Consider the following 18995-nt stretch of genomic DNA (forward strand, 5'->3'; position numbering starts at 1 on the left):
ACACAAAGTTCTAAACCTAAGGAGAATGTTCAGCGACAAAGAGATTATAGGTTGGCCCTATTTAGCACCGACCGGTTTTCTCCTGGGTAGCAATATAGTTTCCATCAATCACCGTGAAATACCAAGATAACAATGGTACAGAAGTCTGTCATCAGTCATTGGTCCCGCTACTGAAACCATAGGCAAGCATTCGCACATGGCACTTATTTTGGAACATGTGATTGGTTATGACGAAGTGCCTAGAAATAAAGAGAGTGCTTTTAGCGGATTATGTCTCCAACTGTTATAAGCTTGCATTGTTGACGTATAGTACACGAGACACACTCCAGCCAATGCTTAATGTCATCCACCAAAGCATCAATGCCAGTAGTGCTTTCAGCAGATACAGTACTGATCATGCTGCTGCTCACTACTTTGCTCTTTCTACACGGGGATCTTGCAACAGGAGATGTGGAAGAAAGGAGGGATGAGCTAGGTGAGTAGAGTAAATAGGTGAACGCGTGAGTGAGTGAGTGAGTGAGTGAGTGAAAAAACTTCATTCTTTCCACAATAAACACGAGTAAATTCAACGTCACCCGCAGGCTAGGCCCACTCGGGGATTGTCCGGTAAAATCTAACTGTCCTCGCATAGGCCCTCTAGGTAGCCCGGATTTGAGAGAGGAGGTCTTGTGCTTTAATGACCTTCTTTTCCTCTTTAGAGAATGGGGGGCCATTAGATGAGCTACCCCAGAGGACATGTTCGAAATCCGCATAACTACCACGCAGTCGGAGTCTTGGTAACCATTCGTAGTATATTGCGTGCAGTGTCGCAGAGATCTGGTAGGTGCTTATTTGTAACTGTGTGAGAAAGACGCCTTGGGTCCTGAGCAGTGAGAAATGTGGCAGAGGCAGTACTATTCTTGAGAGATAATGGTGCTTGCATTGCTCGTTGTACATGCAGAAAAGCTGGAATAATAAATTTTAAACTTTTTTTAGAATAAATATACAGCGTGAACCAAACGTATTCATCAATAAGCTTGGTGACAACCAAATTCCTTTCGAACAGCGCTTGCGTGATAACCGTTAAAAGACGTACAATACAGCACATACGAATACAAATTGCATTTACTTGAATCGTAGAGCTTTCAGTCATCTGTTTAGGTCGTTGTCTCACGTCTCACGTTGTACGCGCACAGTATTATGTTTCGTTTGGTACGTAGAGGGTCTACGTTTGATGCACATAGGCTGAGCTGGCTGTGGCAAACATTAGCGCTTGCTTTCCTGTGAACGCTATCATCGCGTCAGGGATAATCCGTCTGTTCGAGGCAGCGAAACACGGTACAATAGTTTTTCTTTCGAATAGACAACCACTATACCGAGGAGAGGCATCTGTGAAAGACACACCAAAGGGAACTCAAGCCCACTCTTGCTGCGCTGTTGCACAGAAATGTGAGAAGCACGACCATAGGATTGACACAGATGGCGCTTCTGTACGAGAAACAAAAAGTAATCTGAGAAAGAGTGCCATGCTCGGGTCCGGCCATATTAACGCGATAGCGTTAGAAAGCTCATGTCGCAAAAATTCCGCCGTTGGCGTCGGCCCCATTGGTTGTGAGCGAAAAATCGTCCGTGAGCAAAATATCCAGGAAGAAGCCAATAAAACAAAGGAAAAAATTTCCGGTTCTCTTGAGGATCATACCATGGCCGTTCGTGGGGCAAGCAGGTGTCCTACCACAAAGCCATGATTTTTAGTGTTTAGAGAAACTTGTTCTCACAGGCAGTGAACATCAATTACAATCCAACAGAACATTGCGGCAGAACACAACATCCACAGACACACCAAAAGTTGTTACCAAATGATATGTGTACATATGTAAAGGGAACACAACATACACAACTTCACAGAAATTGTTACAAAAACAATGTCTACATATGCACAATACATAGTAGACAAAGAACACACAAATGAAATGTAAGAGATCTGCATGTCAGATATTTACATAATATTTACAAGGTATTTGTATGAGTACTAAACAAAGATTAACCTACCAATACCAGGCAGGCCTGAAAAGAAGCCTTACACGTCTCTCACAGACGAACGCAAAACGGCAGGACCAGTGTTGAAGGAATTCCTCCTCACCCAGAAAGAAGAGTTTCTCCGACAAAACAGATAGTATTTCTTTGTACAGTCGCTCCAAAATCGGGAAGAGAGCCCGGCGGTGACGACCTGCTGCAACAGCTTCACAACGGTTACGCCAAAAACAGTAGGCACCAGCAACAACGAGAAGGCAGGCAAAGCGGCCTCGAGAACAACGTTCAGATGAAACAAAGCGGTTTACTCCGAGGCCACGAAATCCTGCATGCACAGCCCTCCAGAAGACGCGAGCAACGGCGCATTGTCTTAAAACATGCTGATTTGTTTCCCGTAGGGAGCAGTTCGGACATGTTGATGACTGGACCATTCTCCTCCTTTCTAGGTGGTCAAGTGTAGGAAGAACGCCCCACCCCAGCCGCCACATGAAGTCCCGGAGGTGGCCAGGTAGAAATGATGCCGTCAGCGTGCTTCAAGACACACGACTAGAGCAGGTGCGGCGTGCCGGAGGAACTAACGGGAGCAACAAAGCGGCTGTTGTGTCAACGATAGGATTGTCTAACACATCTAACTCAGGGCAAGTCGACTGGATATGACGAAAAAACGCGACAGCTGTTGCATAAAACGAAGGAGGCACTACTGATTGTGGGCACCCATTAAGGCGCACATTAGGCGATAAATACCGAAGGTGAGAGCCTAGAAAGTAATATGCCAGAGTTCGGGCGGGAAATTTCTCTCCTTGTACGAGGCGCAACAGGAAGCACAGGGCCAATAGCCAGCAGCGTATTGATACTGAAGGTAAAGCAAAACTTCCCTGGGAACGCTGCTGTCCTAATGCCGCATAGGAAACCAACTCAGTGCCACCAGACCAAAAGAAGGAACACAAGGCCGACTGCAATGATCTCACGATGCGTAAAGGCGACTGTTTTACGTGAGAAAGGTACCGAATGCGACCGCAGAACACAGTCTGCGCATGGTACCGCCGCTCAATAAGCGGAAAGTCGAATTCCCGGCGTTCTCATTTTTTCGTTTTACTTCATCGAGGGCGTTTGACCAAACGGAGTTACAAACGCCGTAGTGGTTGTATAGAATCCCTAAAATGCGAAGAGACGCAGCCGGCTGAAGAAGAGATGTGGAGCTAACTGTGGAGTTGGGATAGCCGATGAACAAATACCGGGATTTAGAGACGTTTAGCGCGGCACCTGAAATGTCCCCATACTGGAGGAATAAACGCAGACTATGTGAAAGACTATCTTCATCTGAAAGGTAAAGGGTTATGTCGTTAGCAAAAGCTGTGACTTTCACGATACTGCTGCCGGGAAGCGCAAGACCCCCGTCATGCGAATCCGCTTCTAGAGCACACAAAAATGACTCAAGGCTGAGGACAAATAGAACAGGAGACAAGGGGCATCCTTGATGGTCCCAACGTGTAATAGAAAAGGCAGCACTCTCCCAACCATCTAGAACCAGTGTGCTTTTAATACCAGAGTAGGTATGTCTAATTATTTCAACAAAAGTACTAGGAAAACCAAGGGATGTGAGCACTTTAAAGATATACGTGTGCTCTAGTCGGTCAAATGCTTTCTCTTGGTCTAAAGACACAAGGGGAGCACGCGCAGATCGCGACAGAGTATAGGCTATGATATCCCGGGTGGTAAAGGACAAGCTGCGTATTTCCCGTACAGGCATAGATGAAGCCTGGTAATGACCCACCAGGGTGTTCAACAGAGCCTTCAAACGTTGAACGATCAACGTCGCGAATATCTTATAGTTGACGTTAAGAAGCGTGATAGGTCTCCAATCTACAGGATTAACAGAAGAAGTATCACCTTTTGGAATAAGCACAATGCGTCCATCTTGAAAACTTGATGGCAAGACACCATCCTCAAAACATCGCCAGATATCCGCGGTTAATGCAGTACCAAGCTCATTCCAAAATGACAAGTAAAATTCAACTGAAAAACCGTCTGGCCCAGGGGCTGTCCCCCGTTTCATAGATTGTAGTGCTGCCTTTACCTCTTCAACTGATGGGGGGACGTGCAGAGGATCAGCAGCTTGTCGAAGAACGCGAGGCAAAACTCTAAGCATAGGCGGTATTATATCACAGCTTGTCCGCATGGCCGAACATGTCATCTTTTCAAAATGCGCCAGAAAGAGAGATCGATCACGCGTAGGAAGCGGCTGCGTAGGTGGTGTCTGCGTGGTCGTAAAAACAGGTGATTGTGACTGCCCGAAACATGATTGCCTCGCATAGCGGAGCACCTCGGGGTGGGCCCAAGGGTTGTGCCGACAACGCCATGCAGCCTCCGCCAGAGACGAGGCGGGAATCAAACGCTGGAATCGTTCGCGTAATTCATGTTGCCAAGCTCACATCAGGGGAGACGGCGTTTCAGCGCGCAAGGCGATGCGTAACTTCACTGCAGTATCGGCCAGCGCCTCAGAAACGCGACGACGAAGGGAACGCCCTTCAACTGAGCAGTGCAGGGACCACTCCGTTTTAAGCGTATCCCAATTAAATGAATCATACGCAGCGAGTGAAACGCGTATTGCATGGGACAAATTTGACCTAGAGCACGCGTCCTGGAGGACGCGGACATCAAGACGCCATGGTTTCTCCGAAAAAAAAAATGAAATTTTAGTTCTAAAAGAATCGGACGATGGTCAGAGATGTACACAAGCGAAGGTGAGATGGGTGGAACACGTAAGTCGTAGACAAACGTCTCTAAAGCATGTGGAATATAAGCCCGGTCAAGTCTGCTGGAGGAAAGTCCGCTGCGCCATGTCCAAACAAAAGTATTCCCGAGCATGATATTATCTGCATCCAGCTATGAAAAATACTGGACAAGGAGTCGCAGCTCACGTGATTTCCAAGCAGACCGACCCCAGCCAGGACCTTGTACATTGCCTAGCGTATTTAGCACACAGTTAAAGTCTCCAATTAGAATTACATAAAGACCGTCTTGGGAAAAAAACATCAAAAATTTGCTAAAAATCATTAGACTGTCCAATTTGTGCAGGCAGGTGCATACACACATAGTATCCTCATTCGAAAAGAAAATTAGGTACAATCTAGAGCAATAATTCTACTGACGCCGTCATACACAACGTGGTGACCTCTCAATGAATCCCGACTAAGTATAATGATGCCTACTTCCGTAAGACGAGTTGTAGCGATAGAAAAATAGCAATTTAAGTTAAACTTTAGTTTAAAAGCCCTAACGTTGGATAGTGAACACAAATTAGTTTCCTGTAGGCATAAAACATCACAACTTGCAGCACGGGCTACACTAATCACCTCGGCCTGCTTTACCGGACGGCGACTACCTTTTACGTTGAAGGAAATAATATTCAATGCGGGAGCCATCGTAAACAATAAAGACAAATTTGGATACTATACTCACAGTTCTGACAGACGCGTGAGCGGGTGCCCCGCAAGCAGCTCAATCACTTCTTACGACCAGGCGACCCACCGGAAGCGCGGGGCTTCCGGGGCCACATCGAAGTCCGCAGGGGACTTCTGTCTCTGCTGGGGGCCTTTGAGTCGCTGCTGGATATTCGGTGGCGCTTGGTGCCGAGGCTCTTGAGTGAAGATGGCACAAATTCGTCGTACCTGTCCCGGCTGATTTCGCTTGGAGTGCTGTCGGTGTCTATCTGCAGGGCCGTGTCACTCCTAGTACGGCTCGAGTCCTCGTTGATGGAAACCTCGTCACCTGGGGACAGTCTCCTCAAAGATAGGAGGACTAACAGAAGACTGGGCAGCCATGGGGTGAGCAACAGATATCACGTCAGCATCTGCGACGCGTTCGCCGAGTGGCGCCTCCTCTGGTGAAGACTCGACCTGTGGTTCTGTGGGAACCACCACTGGTCGCGGGCCGCTAGATGGATCATCCGCATCTTGAGGGGCTGCCTGGTCGGGGCTGGCCTGAGACGGTGTGGGCGTTTGGTGTGGCGTCTGGTGTGGCGTCTGGTGTGGCGTTGAGATGCACCCAACTTTGTCCTGGCAAATATTCGGGCCTGGCGTCAATGATACGACGTCCTTATTCTTGCCTGATTGAAGTGGTGGGTAATTCTTGGAGGCCGCCTTGGAATACGACAGCCTGATGGTGCAGGCGACGGTGGCATGCGGGTCACCACAACGGAGACACGGCAGCGAGCAGCCCTTCCCGTCGTGGCCGTAAACACCGCTCCTTCCACAAAACGGAACTGTGCAAATCATGCGGAAGTGCCCACTGTCTCCACATCGACGGCAACTCGCTGGATCCCTTTATAGTCACAGGTGGGCACGGCGAAGCGGCAGGGAACATGCCGATAACCAAGCAATTCTTTTTCACTGCCCAGGTTTTCCTGCTAGTCAACTCAACCAGCACGTGTCAAGCGCTTCCTGTGTATGACGCAAGATACGACAGCGTATTCTGCCAGAACTGGTCACCAACGGTTCTACATCTGATTGGACCTTGTGACCTACTCTCGACTGGGACAACACCAATGCTGGCTATAAGAGACGGCCCACAGCATTTCTTCTTCAGTGGCCACGGCGAAGCGGCAGGGAACATACTGATAACCAAGCAATTCTTGTTCACTGTCCAGGTTTTCCTGCTAGTCAACTCAACCAGCACGTGTCAAGCGCTTCCTGTGCATACGACAGCGTATTCTGCCAGAACTGGTCACCAACGGTTCTACATCTGATTGGACCTCGTGACCTACTCTCGACTGGGACAACACCACTGGTGGCTATAAAGGATGGCCCACAGCATTTATTCTTCAGTGGGCACGGCGAAGCGGCAGGGAACATGCTGATAACCAAGCAATTCTTGTTCACTGTCCAGGTTTTCCTGCTAGTCAACTCAACCAGCACGTGTCAAGCGCTTCCTGTGCATGACGCAAAATACGACAGCGTATTCTGCCAGAACTGGTCAACAACGGTTCTACATCTGATTGGACCTCGTGACCTACTCTCGACTGGGACAACACCACTGGTGGCTGTGAAGGATGGCCCACAGCATTTATTCTTCAGTGGGCACGGCGAAGCGGCAGGGAACATGCCGATAACCAAGCAATTCTTGTTCACTGTCCAGGTTAGTTCAACCTATTCCAAAGTACGCAGTGATGATCGTACACTCCTTGTTCTGCCATGCCCACAGACTTGTGTTCTCATTGCGTATAGTTGTTTTCATGCCTGTAAACTCGCCGTCTGTGGTGACGTATAAGAAAATCCTGGTCCCACAGTCGAAGAAATGTTCGAGTAACTAATGAAGGATCAGTCACCAATTATAACAGAGCTTTCTGATATCCGAAGTAGGCTGACAGACACCGAAAATGCTGTCACTTTGTTAAATAATCGTTGGACCGAACTGGATAAGGTATTACACGATGTACGCGAAAAATCTTCGCGAATTCAGACACTACAGGATGAAGTACTTTTCTTTGAGAATGTAATTGAGCAACAGACAAGCAAACTAACTGACCTTGAAAACCGCAGTCGACGGTCCAATCATGTTGTCTATGGTATTGAGGACCAGGCTGATGAAAGTGATCAAGTGTTGCGTGCGCAAGTCATAGATAATGTGTTCACGAAAAATACTCAAACAACCCAGCACATTCGTTGCAAGAATTCACCGTCCTGGGAAGCGAGTTGAAAAAACACCAGTGAACGTATATTTCCAGGATTTCCTAGAGAAGGAAGCTATCCTAGGTAGTGCCAGCAAACTCAAAGGTACTAATATATTCATCTAAAACGATTTCAGTAAATCCACACTACGCAAGCGCAAACTGTTATGGCAATCCGCAAAAGCCGACAAGGCACACGGCAAAAGCGTCTCGCTTATCGATAACAAGCTGAAGATCGATGGTGTAAGGTATACCTGGGATGACACTAGGCAACAACGAATTGCCTTGAGCACTCGTGTAACTCGTGTTAAACCCTTTCCGGGTACTGCGCACATGACATCTGCAAACAGTCACACTTGCCGAGCCTTGACGGGAAGCTTGCGGCGCACCAAAACAACTAAGGATCCTAAATATGAATGCCCAAAGCATAATTAATAAAACTGCTGAGTTAGAAAGTCTCTTGTACAAATATGATCCTCATCTGACGGTCATAAGTGAAACATGATTGCACGATGGTGTCAGCGACGGCTGTATTGTACCTGACTCGCACCAAATATTCCGTCGCGACCGCTCTTCTCGGGGAGGAGGAGTTGCTGTCATATTAAAAAAAATCGTTCTCAGTCTCTCTGCTTCCGCAGATTGATTCTCATGAAAGCCTCTTTTTGAAAGTAACTTTCTGGGGTCATGTGTTTACAGTTTGCGCAGTATACAGGCCACCGTCTTCCCCACCCGTGTTTTAAACGATGCTTTTGGATTATATGACAGCAACAAATCTGGGCAAGATTATTATGGCGGGTGATTTTAATATACCATCTATCAACTGGACGACTGACCATCTTTCCCAAACAGATGATAACCCACTTCTTGACATAATGACGGCATGTGACTTGGACCAAGTGGTAAAGGAGGTCACCCGTCCGTCTGGTGATGGTGACACAATTTTGTATCTTGTGTTTATCAGCAAAGCTACGTTACAGCATGATGTTTGCATAGAAGAGGGTATATCGGACCATAAGCTCATTTTTATTACTTGTTCCGTTGAAAACTGTGCTAAAAACGCGAAGCCCAAGGCAAAAGTTATTAGTAACTTTGCCCATGCTGACGACCAGGCAATCTAAGACGAGCTTTGGGCGTTTGCCGACAACGTACGAAATGAAAATTCCCTCTCACTATGGCTTGAATTTAAGAGGATGGTCCTCGATTGTATTCGTACCTATGTCCCTCGTAAAACAATCAAAACAAACCGAGCTAGTCCCTGGGTAGGCAGGAATATCGTTAATTTAAAGTGGAAACTGAAACTGGCCGAGAAAACAAAACCATCTAGAGCTGAACTCATTCAGAGTCTTAAAACAGAGCTCTCAGCAAGTTTATCTAAAGCCAGAAAGAAATATTTGTTGACCACGTTGCGAAATTTTATAAAAATACAACCACAAAAACTCTGGCGCTATCTGGGTGGCAGTAAAAAACGCTTGGAACAAGTTGAAGAAAACAACGTCCATATAACTCAACCGAGGACCGTTGCTAATACAATGAACGAGTATTTTCCTTCGGTCTTCTCTCCCCAGACTGAAACAAATGGGCTGTTCACGAATGTGACTGATATTGATCCTGAATTTATATCTTGCGAAGGCGTTCTTGCACTTCTGCTGGATATGAATGAAAAGTCGTCAGAAGGGCAAGACCTAATTCTAAATGCTTTTTCGCGCCGTTATGCCGAGCCGATATTGCACATTTTGACCGCCATCTTTCGTTTACGCTTGCGCCACTCAGTCTTGCCTGATGATTGGCGCCTAGCTCGCGTTGTGGCTGTCTTTAAAAAAGGAAATAGCTTGAAAATGGAAAACTATCGACCCATCTCACTAGCATCAACCTGCTGCAAAATTTCGGAACACATAATCGCCTCTTTTATTAACAAATTTCTGGAAACAAACAGCGTCCTTTCCGAGTTCCAACATGGGTTCCGCAAAGGCCTTTCTACCACTACTCAACTTGTTACAACCACTCATGAAATCGCACAAGTTTTAGATTCATCCAGCCAAATAGATTTAGTCTTTCTTGACTTCAGTAAAGCCTTTGATCGCGTACCCCATGATAAACTACTCACTAAGCTTTCTTCTCTGGGCCTTCCTGCATTTATAATTAACTGGATCAAATCATATTTAACAAACAGAACACAGTTTGTGGAAGTCGACGGGTGCGCATCTCTAAGACTCGGTGTGACATTTGGCGTTCCACAGGGCAGTGTTTTGAGACCGGTTCTTATTTTTAATTTGCATCAACGACATAACATCTGCTATTGACCCGAGAGTTTCCATAAAATTGTTTGCAGACGACTGTCTTATTTTCAAGGAAATCACGGGCACCGATGACCAAGTCTTGTTAAACAGCAGTTTGACGGGAATAGGTCAGTGGTGCACTACTTGGGGTATGAGCTTGAACGCTGAGAAAACAGTTCTACTTCGTGTAATGAAGAAAAACAACACTTTCAGTTTTTCTATTCATTGAATGGTGCACCAGTGGTAGAAAAAAGCCAGTACAAATACCTCGGGTTAACGTGCACCAATACTCTGTCAAGTTCAAAGCACATAAAAAAACATCTGCGCATTTGCCACACGCAAGCTAGGCCTTTTACGGCATAAACTCAAAGCGTCACCAACTCATCTCAAATTACTGGCCTTCAAAATGATAACACTTCCTAAACTGCAATACGCTTCGGTCGTATGGGACCCCTTCCTTAAAAAAGAAAAGTACCGGCTTGAAATGGTGCAAAGACGCGCTATACGATTCATTTTAAACAAATATAGGACCACCGACTCACCAACTTCTCTAATGCTGGTGAATAGCATTTCAACCCTGGAAGATAGACGAAAAATCGATAGGCTGAAACCGCTGTTTGCTCTTTATACTGGTTCCACAAAGGTAAATGCATCGGTATACATTGAACCATTTTATTCGTGTTCACGAGACATCGGCACACGCACAATTTGCTTCCGTATTGAGCCCACACAAACATGTTCAAGAATTCGTTTTTCCCACGTACAGTATCGGAATGGAATTCGCTGCCTGATGTGGTTTTCACATCTCAGTCTATTTGCCATTTTGAGCGTGCCATATTGTCTGTACTGTAGTTTGTATCGCAATTGTGAATGTATAATAGGGAGATAGACCCATCACCGTTGTTCTGAAGGTCGCAATAACCTGCGTTTAAGCTCATCTATATATCTCTGTATAATGTACTTATCTTCTGTATTTTGTGCACATCATTCATCTATCTCCCTTAAGTGTGTTTTCCACTTAATTTTTGTGCCTCTCCTGCTTGGTCTTTTTTAAGTCCGCAGTATGTTGTAAATAAAGAAATAAATAACAGGTCACTCGATGGCCAGTGACCTTGAGGTAGTTGGGCACCGGCAACCATGTCTTAATTTCCATCCGGACAAATCGCGTCCCAGTGGTCATGGTTGGGCGCGACCCCATGAGTTTTCTGCTGATGTGCAGCACCTTCCCATAGGGAGACAATGCTGGGGACGCGGCATTGCAGGAACAGAACGGTGACTTGAGTGACTTGGGGTCCCAAGGGTACGACAGCAACGCGCTCTCTTCTGATGATGAGGTGGGACGCGTCGACGATTTGAGCCAGAGCGGCCTCACTGTTAACCGTGACTTGTTAATTCCGGCCGCCAAAGTGCTGTACACAGTACACCTCTGCGATTCCTACTATTGAAGACGTCACGTCAAGGACGTATTCGGGACTAGTCCCCTCGGGGACGACTACGTCGAAGGCTAGCGCCTTCTTCGGAGGCTGGCTTGCCATTACGGGAGTCCGGCAGCCCTGGGACGCCCTGAGACGCTAACTACGACAACGAGGGTACTCGATCACAGGGCGAAGCTCCTTATAGTGGCTCCTGTTCGTCCCTCATAGTCGCAGTAGTAGTGTGTAACCAGTCTTACATTTTGACCTCCAAGGTGATGCCGGTGGGAGATTTCTTCTGTGCGTTGTTGACCAATAAAACATTCGCAGTGTGAGCGTTAACTAAAAGCTGAATTCTCCTGCCTCTCATTTCCCCTTAGCAGCCATTTGCATGTACATTGGGCACTATCTGACAAGAAAGGGTTGCTACGTTATACTCGCTGATCGTAACCTCCTTTTGTGTCGGTTTATGTGTGTAACAATGCATATTATTAATAAGTATGCACTCAACGGTTGAAGGGCGCACTAGGTGCCGGATTTCACTATAAGGTTAAACTCCCACCCGTAGTTCACACTGAAGAATCCGCTTTCTACAGCGAGCGAGGTTCTCCTGCCGCCGAAACGCAGCGTCGTTCGCACTGATATGCCCTGCGCCGCCAACTATGCCATCTACCAGCGGGCGAATGCAGGGTGAATGCGCTGTCACCCGGTAGTTGTCGCGGCTCGCAAACACCACTACACTATCCGGTGGTCTGGACTTCGATGAATCTCGTCCGCAGGAAGCAAAAAGCAGTACTGGTTACTTCGCCGAGAAATTGCTGTCGTGTAAGAATGCATGAAGAGCAGAAAAAACCGGCGCCAGTGACGTTGGCGGGTTCGTCTTGCTCTGCAAGACCATGACAAGCTTGGTTTCGCCAACGACAAGCTCAGTCGCCTCTTCCACGAAATAGGGACGTGAAGTAGGCATAAAGTGGGTTAAACTCCCGTTGGTTATAGCATTAAGTTACGTGCAGTGCGACATGACAATTGAGTAGGGCTTGGCCGCCATTTTCTAAAATTACTTCACTAGAGCTTCTATTGGTCCGCGGTGACTGATATGCTCGGTACGCATTTGGCTCGCTACGTCTCTGTCCGCAATGCTCCTGTACCACGAAAATTATCGTAGACCTTTTCTTTTGCGATTTCCAGCTTGAAAGTTCGGTAGGTCTCCAGTGACGATTCAGTTAGCATTGCAATCTTCCACATGTCTCTCTCCGTTTACTTCACCTTCTTCTTAACCAATGTTTTCTTTTGGCTTGGTATTCTGCTGTTCTAAAAACACTTGCTTGACAATTTTCGAGTTTGCTTTCTTCATTTGGAATCAACAATTTTCTTGTACAAGTAGCTGAAAACTTTTCTAGTCCAATGCTCCTCTCCAATTTTTCATAAAAGCTCCTAATATTCAACCTTGCTGCTGGCTTCCCTGCACTCAAACGATGTCCATTTTATGTCACCCTGCACCCCCTGGTTTGGGGTATTCCCGTGTGCTCTCAAAGCAAGTCTACCTATACGACGTTGTTTAATTTCCAATCTTGCTTGAACTTCTGATTTCATATTTCATGCACAAAACCACATTGCCGAACGTCAAACCTGGGACCATGACAACTTTCCAAATCCTTCTCACAACGTCATTCCTATTGTAGTTCCACAGTGCCATATTTTTCATTGTTACCCTTATTCATTACGTATTTTTTGTGATCTTAGGTTTTCAGTCCCGTTATTTGTCCATACGCCCAAATATTTGTATTTATCAACTAATAATAGCGTGACTTCCTGTATCTTATGCTCACAGCCTTTGTTATCATTAAAAATCATGATTGCCTATTTTTTCCTGCTGAACTTCAACTTTAACCTACCTCCCTCATTACCAAAGATGTTTATAGGTCCCTGCAGATCTTCCTTGTTGTCGACTATTAATACTATATCGTCTGCATACATCAATACTGCTAAGGACTGTTCAATGTGTTTTCCTTCCTTGGCAAAAGAGAGGCTGAATCCGAGTCGACTGCCCTCTAATATGGGTTCTAGTCTCTAGATACAGTACAAATAACAAAGGTAACAAAGGACATCCCTGTCGAAGCCCGCGTTGCATTTCTATAGGTTTAAATACCTGTTCTTTCTATTTGAAAACTACCTTCGTACTTTTAAAAATATAATTTAGAAAATTAGTTAATCCGTCTTCCACATCTAGTGTGTCGAGTATTCCCCACAAGTCTCCTTGAATCGCACTATTGTAAGCTTTCTTGATATCTAGAAATCCCAGCAGCAGAAATGTCAGCCGCAGGGACTCATGTTCTTTTTTCTGCTATTTCAATACACTGCATCAATGAAAACAGGTTCACCCCCAACCTAATTTGTTTACGGAACCCATTTTGTAATTCTCCAAGCACCCTCTCATTCTCCACCTATGTCCGTAGTCTTTACAATCTGTACCACAGCCTGTAAACTACTGATGTCACTGTTTTAGGACATTAGTTGTTTATATAGGCTTTGTACCCCTTTCCTTTTTGATCATGCTCATCCTGCTTAGTTCCCACCCATCGGGGGCTTCACCATCTGTTATTGCTTTGCTGGCTGCCTCTCTTGATGTTTGCTTAGAGTTTGCTCCTAGTTACTTTATTAGCATAATTGGGGTGGAATCTGGCCCTGTTGATGTGCTATTAGGAATTATTTACTCTGTCCTTTCCCTTTCTTGTTATCCCAGTGGAGCCACTGCGCTAATTGATCAATCCTCATCTCGTGTGGCGCATGCAGCGCTTTCTTTGTGTTTAAATTTTTCTGTCATCATTGTTTTTATATGTTACATTGCCTCATCCCCTTCAAGTCTAACCCTTTGAACTTTACTTATACACTTCTGTTCCATGCTTGTCTTATACTCATGCAATTGAGACGGCTCCAAAACTTTGCAGCAGCCTTTCTATCCTTTTTGTTTACTTCCGCCATCCATTGGGCCCCCTTTCTTCTAATCTTTTCACTGATTCAATCGAAGGCTTCCCTTCTGCTGCATAAAAAGGTAAATCTTTTTGTTTTGACATCATCCTCTGGTTCACCCCTCTGCTTAGCATACCTGTGTTCCCTGAAGGCTTCCTGGCGTCTTACTATGCCTCTCTAAACTTCCTCATCCCACGAGCTTTCTGGTTTGTGTTTGCTTTTCCCGGTTGATTTTACTCGCAAGCTATCACTCAAACAATCGAGACATTGGTGTACGTCCAATCTTATTTAGTAAGTATCCTCGGTGATTGTTTTCTCAATCTTCTTAGTTGCTATTTATATTTGCCTTTCTGAATAAATATTACAATAAGGTGGGTTATAATGACTCCTTTCTATTTTCATTTCTCTTCCTGAACTCAGCTTGATACGTTTCATCTATGTTGATTACCCTTAGCAGATCATAAATGATATGTGACATCAATGCTCAGTGTATCGTCAACTGCAGCTTTCTCATCTCCTATGCTATCTGCCCTCCATATTTCTCGGTGCTGTTGCAAATGAATAATTCCTGCCTTTCACACATAGTCATTAGCATTTTGCCTGTTGGGTCCGTATATCCATTCATATTTTCTATGTGCGCATTCATATCCCCTAATAGAATTACCTCGCACTCAATGATTAGTTCCTCAATGTCATTTTCTACGCAATGCTCCATTTCTTGATTTATCTTTTTGGCTTTTGCCCCTCCCTGTCCACAAGTATACAAAACCGAGGAGCGTCATCTGCCCTACCACTTTCCTTTTTAGCCATCAATGTTTCCTGCACTCCTGCTTGACCCTTTGCCAGTCTGTACTTTTATGAATGAATGCCCCAATACCACTTCCCCTTTCTGCTGCCTTGTGTTCTATAACTGTATTCACATGCTCACTCCGGATTGCAATGTGGTTGTTCCATGTCCTTAAGATATGTTTCCACAAACTCATACACCATCACCTTCTCCTCGCTTAGCTGTTCTTCTATCTCTCCCCACTTCAGCCTATTGCTGCCATCCTGCATGTCAATATAGCCTACGTCTGAATTGGCTTGCCTCTCGTGGCTACGTCGATTTCTGCCTTGGACTGTACGTGTAATAAATATTGGTAGCACTATGGAATTGCTACTGCCTATGCCACCTGTGAAAGAGTGCGCCCGGTTGTTTTCCTCGTTGGTTGCGGTCTTAAACTTTACTTAAACCTAAACGATCTGTGTCTGCCACCCACCAGCAGCTCTGCGTTCTAAAAAACAACTCTAGTTTATTTCCATTACTACCAGATAAAGCCCTACCTAAAGCAGCACCTCCAAACAGGCGACTATCGTCTTTGGACGTCCTTTGCAGTGAAGCACGGTGATAAGTGGCCAATTTTTTCAAAATGTTGCTGGAGCGATTACAAGTCCTAAGTCTTCTATCCAGCATGACAAATTTGAGTGAAGATGTATGGAGCTTTTGAAGTTAATCTATAGGCGTAAAGTAGCAGACATCAGGAGGTATAACATGGAAAAAATTAAACAGGCTGTAAAAAGCAGCAAAAGCCTAAAAGCTGTGGAGGCAGACTTATGCATGGGCAAAAAACGAATGTATGCATTGAGAAACAAGGAAGGCAATGCCATAACTAAAATGGATAGAATAGTCGAGATGGTTGTGGAGTTCTACAGAGAGCTGTACAGAGGTCAAAAGAATCTGGATGGTATTGTTAGAAACTATAATAGTTCAGAAAAATTTGACATTCTACCAGTAACGACATAGGAAGTAAGGAAAGCCCTAAAAGTAATGCGAAGAGGCCAAGCCTCTGATGAGAACAAAGTAACAGCGGACCTCCTGAAAGATGGCGGAGAAATTACGTTAGAAAAATTAGCCACCTTATATACAAAGAGTCCCTCGACGGGAAGGGTACCAGAATCTTGGAAGAACGCTCAAATCATCTCAATTTATAAGAAAAGGAACGTCAAAGACTTGAAAAGTTACAGGCCGATCAGCTTACTCTCTGTTCTCTACAAACTATTTACAAAATAATAGTTAATGGAATTAAGACGATAGTAGAGTTTAAATAGCATAAAAATCAAGTATCATTTCGTACCGGCTACTCGACAATAGACCATATTCATACTATCAATCACGTGATAGAGAAATGCGCTGAATACAACCAACCCCTATACATAGGTTTCATAGATTACGAGAAGGCATTTGACTCAGTGGAGACATCAGCAGCGATTCCGGCACTACGGAATCAGGGAATCGAAGAATACTTCATAAACACACTGGAAGAAATCTACAGAGCAACCACTGCCACCCCAGTACTTCATAATGAAAGCTACAGAATCCTAATAAAGAAGAGCGTATGGCAGGGAGACACAATATCTCCAATGCTATTCACCGCGCGTTTACAGGGCGTATTCATGACCCTAGACAGGGAAGAGTTAGGGATAAAAGTTAATGAAGAGTACCTTAGTAGCCTGTGATTTGTTGATGACATTGCCTTGATGAGTAACTCAGAGGACAAATTACAGTTCATGATACCTGAACTACAACTCTTATCAGTAAAATAGGTCTAAAATTTATATGCACAAAACTAAAGGAATGTGCAACAATGTCAGCAGAAAACAGCACTTTATGATAGATGGAGAGACGATGGAAGTTCTAAAGGAATATGTATACTTCTAACAGGTAATAACCACGTAGCCGAACCACGAGATTGAAGTCACTAGAAGAAGAAGAATGGGGGGGAGTACATTTGGCAAGCACTCTCAGATCATGTCTCGTAGATTGCCACTATCCTTCGTGAGGAAGGTATATAACAGCTGCATCTTGCCGGTACTTACCTATGGAGCAGAAACCAGTAGGCTTACGAAGAAGGTTCAGCTTAAACTGAGGACGGCGCGGTGAGCGATGGAAAGGAAAATCATAGGTGTAACCTTAAGACAAAAGAAGAGAGCAGAGTGGGCCAGGGAACAAACCGGAATTAGTGATATCATAGTTGAAATCAAGAAAGAGGAATGGAAATGGGCAGGACGCGTAGCACGTCATTAAGGGTAACCAACGGTCATTAAGGGTAACTAACTGCATCCCCAGAAAAGGCAGACGCACGAAGGGGAGACCGAAAGTTATGTGGGGTGATGAGAATGAAACGTTTGCGGGTATAACGTGGCAACGGAAAGCCCAATACCAGGTTGATTGGCAGATCATGGGAGAGGCATTTGTCCTGCTGTGGGCGTAGCCAGGCTGATGATGATGATGATGACGATGTACAGCCGCAGTCACGTCTGTGTAGAGGGCTTGAGGAGCCGGTTTTCGCTCAGCGGGGTGAAACCTCGAGGCAGTTTTGGGCTCTCAAGTGTTGTATCAGATGCACGTGTGACCTAGCTGTCAGGCTGACTGCATCAGAGCCTGAAACTGCCTCGGGGTTTCACCCCGCTGAGCGAAAAACGGCACCTCACGCACTCTACACAGACGTGGCCGCGGCTGTATATAGGCATACTTTATAAGGTTTTGCCCACCTATCGTATTATTTGGCTATTCTATGCTTTATCCTCCTTTTTTTGCTTTTCAAATACCGTCACAGCTGCGAGAAAGCCTTGAAATTCAGCAGATCCCTCGGAAAATGCATCCTCAACATCACCGAGAAAGGCGGCTCGCCAGGGTTAACATGATCTGGAAAAAACATGGCAATGACCCGCAGGCGCGATACGTGGACGCAGCCAAATATCCGAGACGTAATGCCTTCGCGATTACCGTCGTAGATTACAAGGGCGCGGTACTGGCATCGGCGACTATCCTCGCCAAACGTGCGGAAACAGCTGAAGAGGCTGCTATAGCACTCGCCACCCAGACGAGTGAGGATCCCATCGTGGTCTTTACCGACTCACAAAGAGCGGCACGGAACTACCTGAAAGGCAGGGTCTCCACGGTGGCGATTAGGCTACTAAAGCGCATGGACAATCCTCCTCCCTACACATGCATCGTGTGGATTCCGGGTAATGAAGGTCTCGAGGGAAATGAAGCGGCACACACCGCAGCCCGCGAATGCGTCAACCGGGCATTCCTATACAAGATCCGAGGCACCTCCCACTCAACAACATAATCAGAGACAAGAGAAGCCATACCACTAACGTACCATGCATTACTGCAACATTATCGGCTCGAACGCAGGTTATACCCCCCGCCACATCCAAAACTCACAAGAGACGAAGGGACTGACTATAGGCGTCTTCAAAGCAACACGTTCACACACGGCGTACTATTGCATCATATGAGGCCAGCGTTGCACAGCTACATCTGCCCTCACTGCAAAGTGGCAGACATTCTGGCGCACCTCCTACTGCAGTGCAAAGCAAGCGTCCCGAGACTACGAGCAGCAGCACCAGATGCGGACCAAGACCTCCTCAGTGAAGTGTGGGAAGCTGCGATCTCCCAGCCGGACCTGGTCGAGCAGCGTCAACTAGTCGCTCGAGCTCGGCGGGCTGTCCAAGCCAGAGGGTTCCTGGAATAAGGGACCCTCCCACCTTCACTCACAAGCTTCTTTCAATAAATGTTTTCTCTCTCAATATCCTCATCCTAAAACAGCTCCTCCTCAATTTCCTTCCCTGCCCACTTGTATGCGCGGTTGTAATACATCTTGCTTTGCC

The 18995-nt window shown here is 45.8% G+C and overlaps 1 protein-coding gene across 1 annotated transcript; it reads right to left on the minus strand.

Moving 5' to 3' along the window:
- Nucleotides 1–2024: 2024 nt before the first annotated feature.
- LOC142766024 (uncharacterized) lies at nucleotides 2025–13343 on the minus strand. The gene is made up of 4 exons (XM_075867837.1): nucleotides 13262–13343; nucleotides 5542–5781; nucleotides 3003–3088; nucleotides 2025–2531 (listed from the first exon to the last, which is right to left on the minus strand). Exons 1-4 carry the CDS (start codon nucleotides 13341–13343, stop codon nucleotides 2025–2027), a joined length of 915 nt encoding a protein of 304 aa, XP_075723952.1.
- Between the last annotated feature and the right edge of the window lie 5652 nt (nucleotides 13344–18995).

The sequence above is a fragment of the Rhipicephalus microplus genome, chromosome 6 (genome assembly GCF_043290135.1).
Source record: "Rhipicephalus microplus isolate Deutch F79 chromosome 6, USDA_Rmic, whole genome shotgun sequence".
Classification (NCBI taxonomy): domain Eukaryota; kingdom Metazoa; phylum Arthropoda; class Arachnida; order Ixodida; family Ixodidae; genus Rhipicephalus; species Rhipicephalus microplus.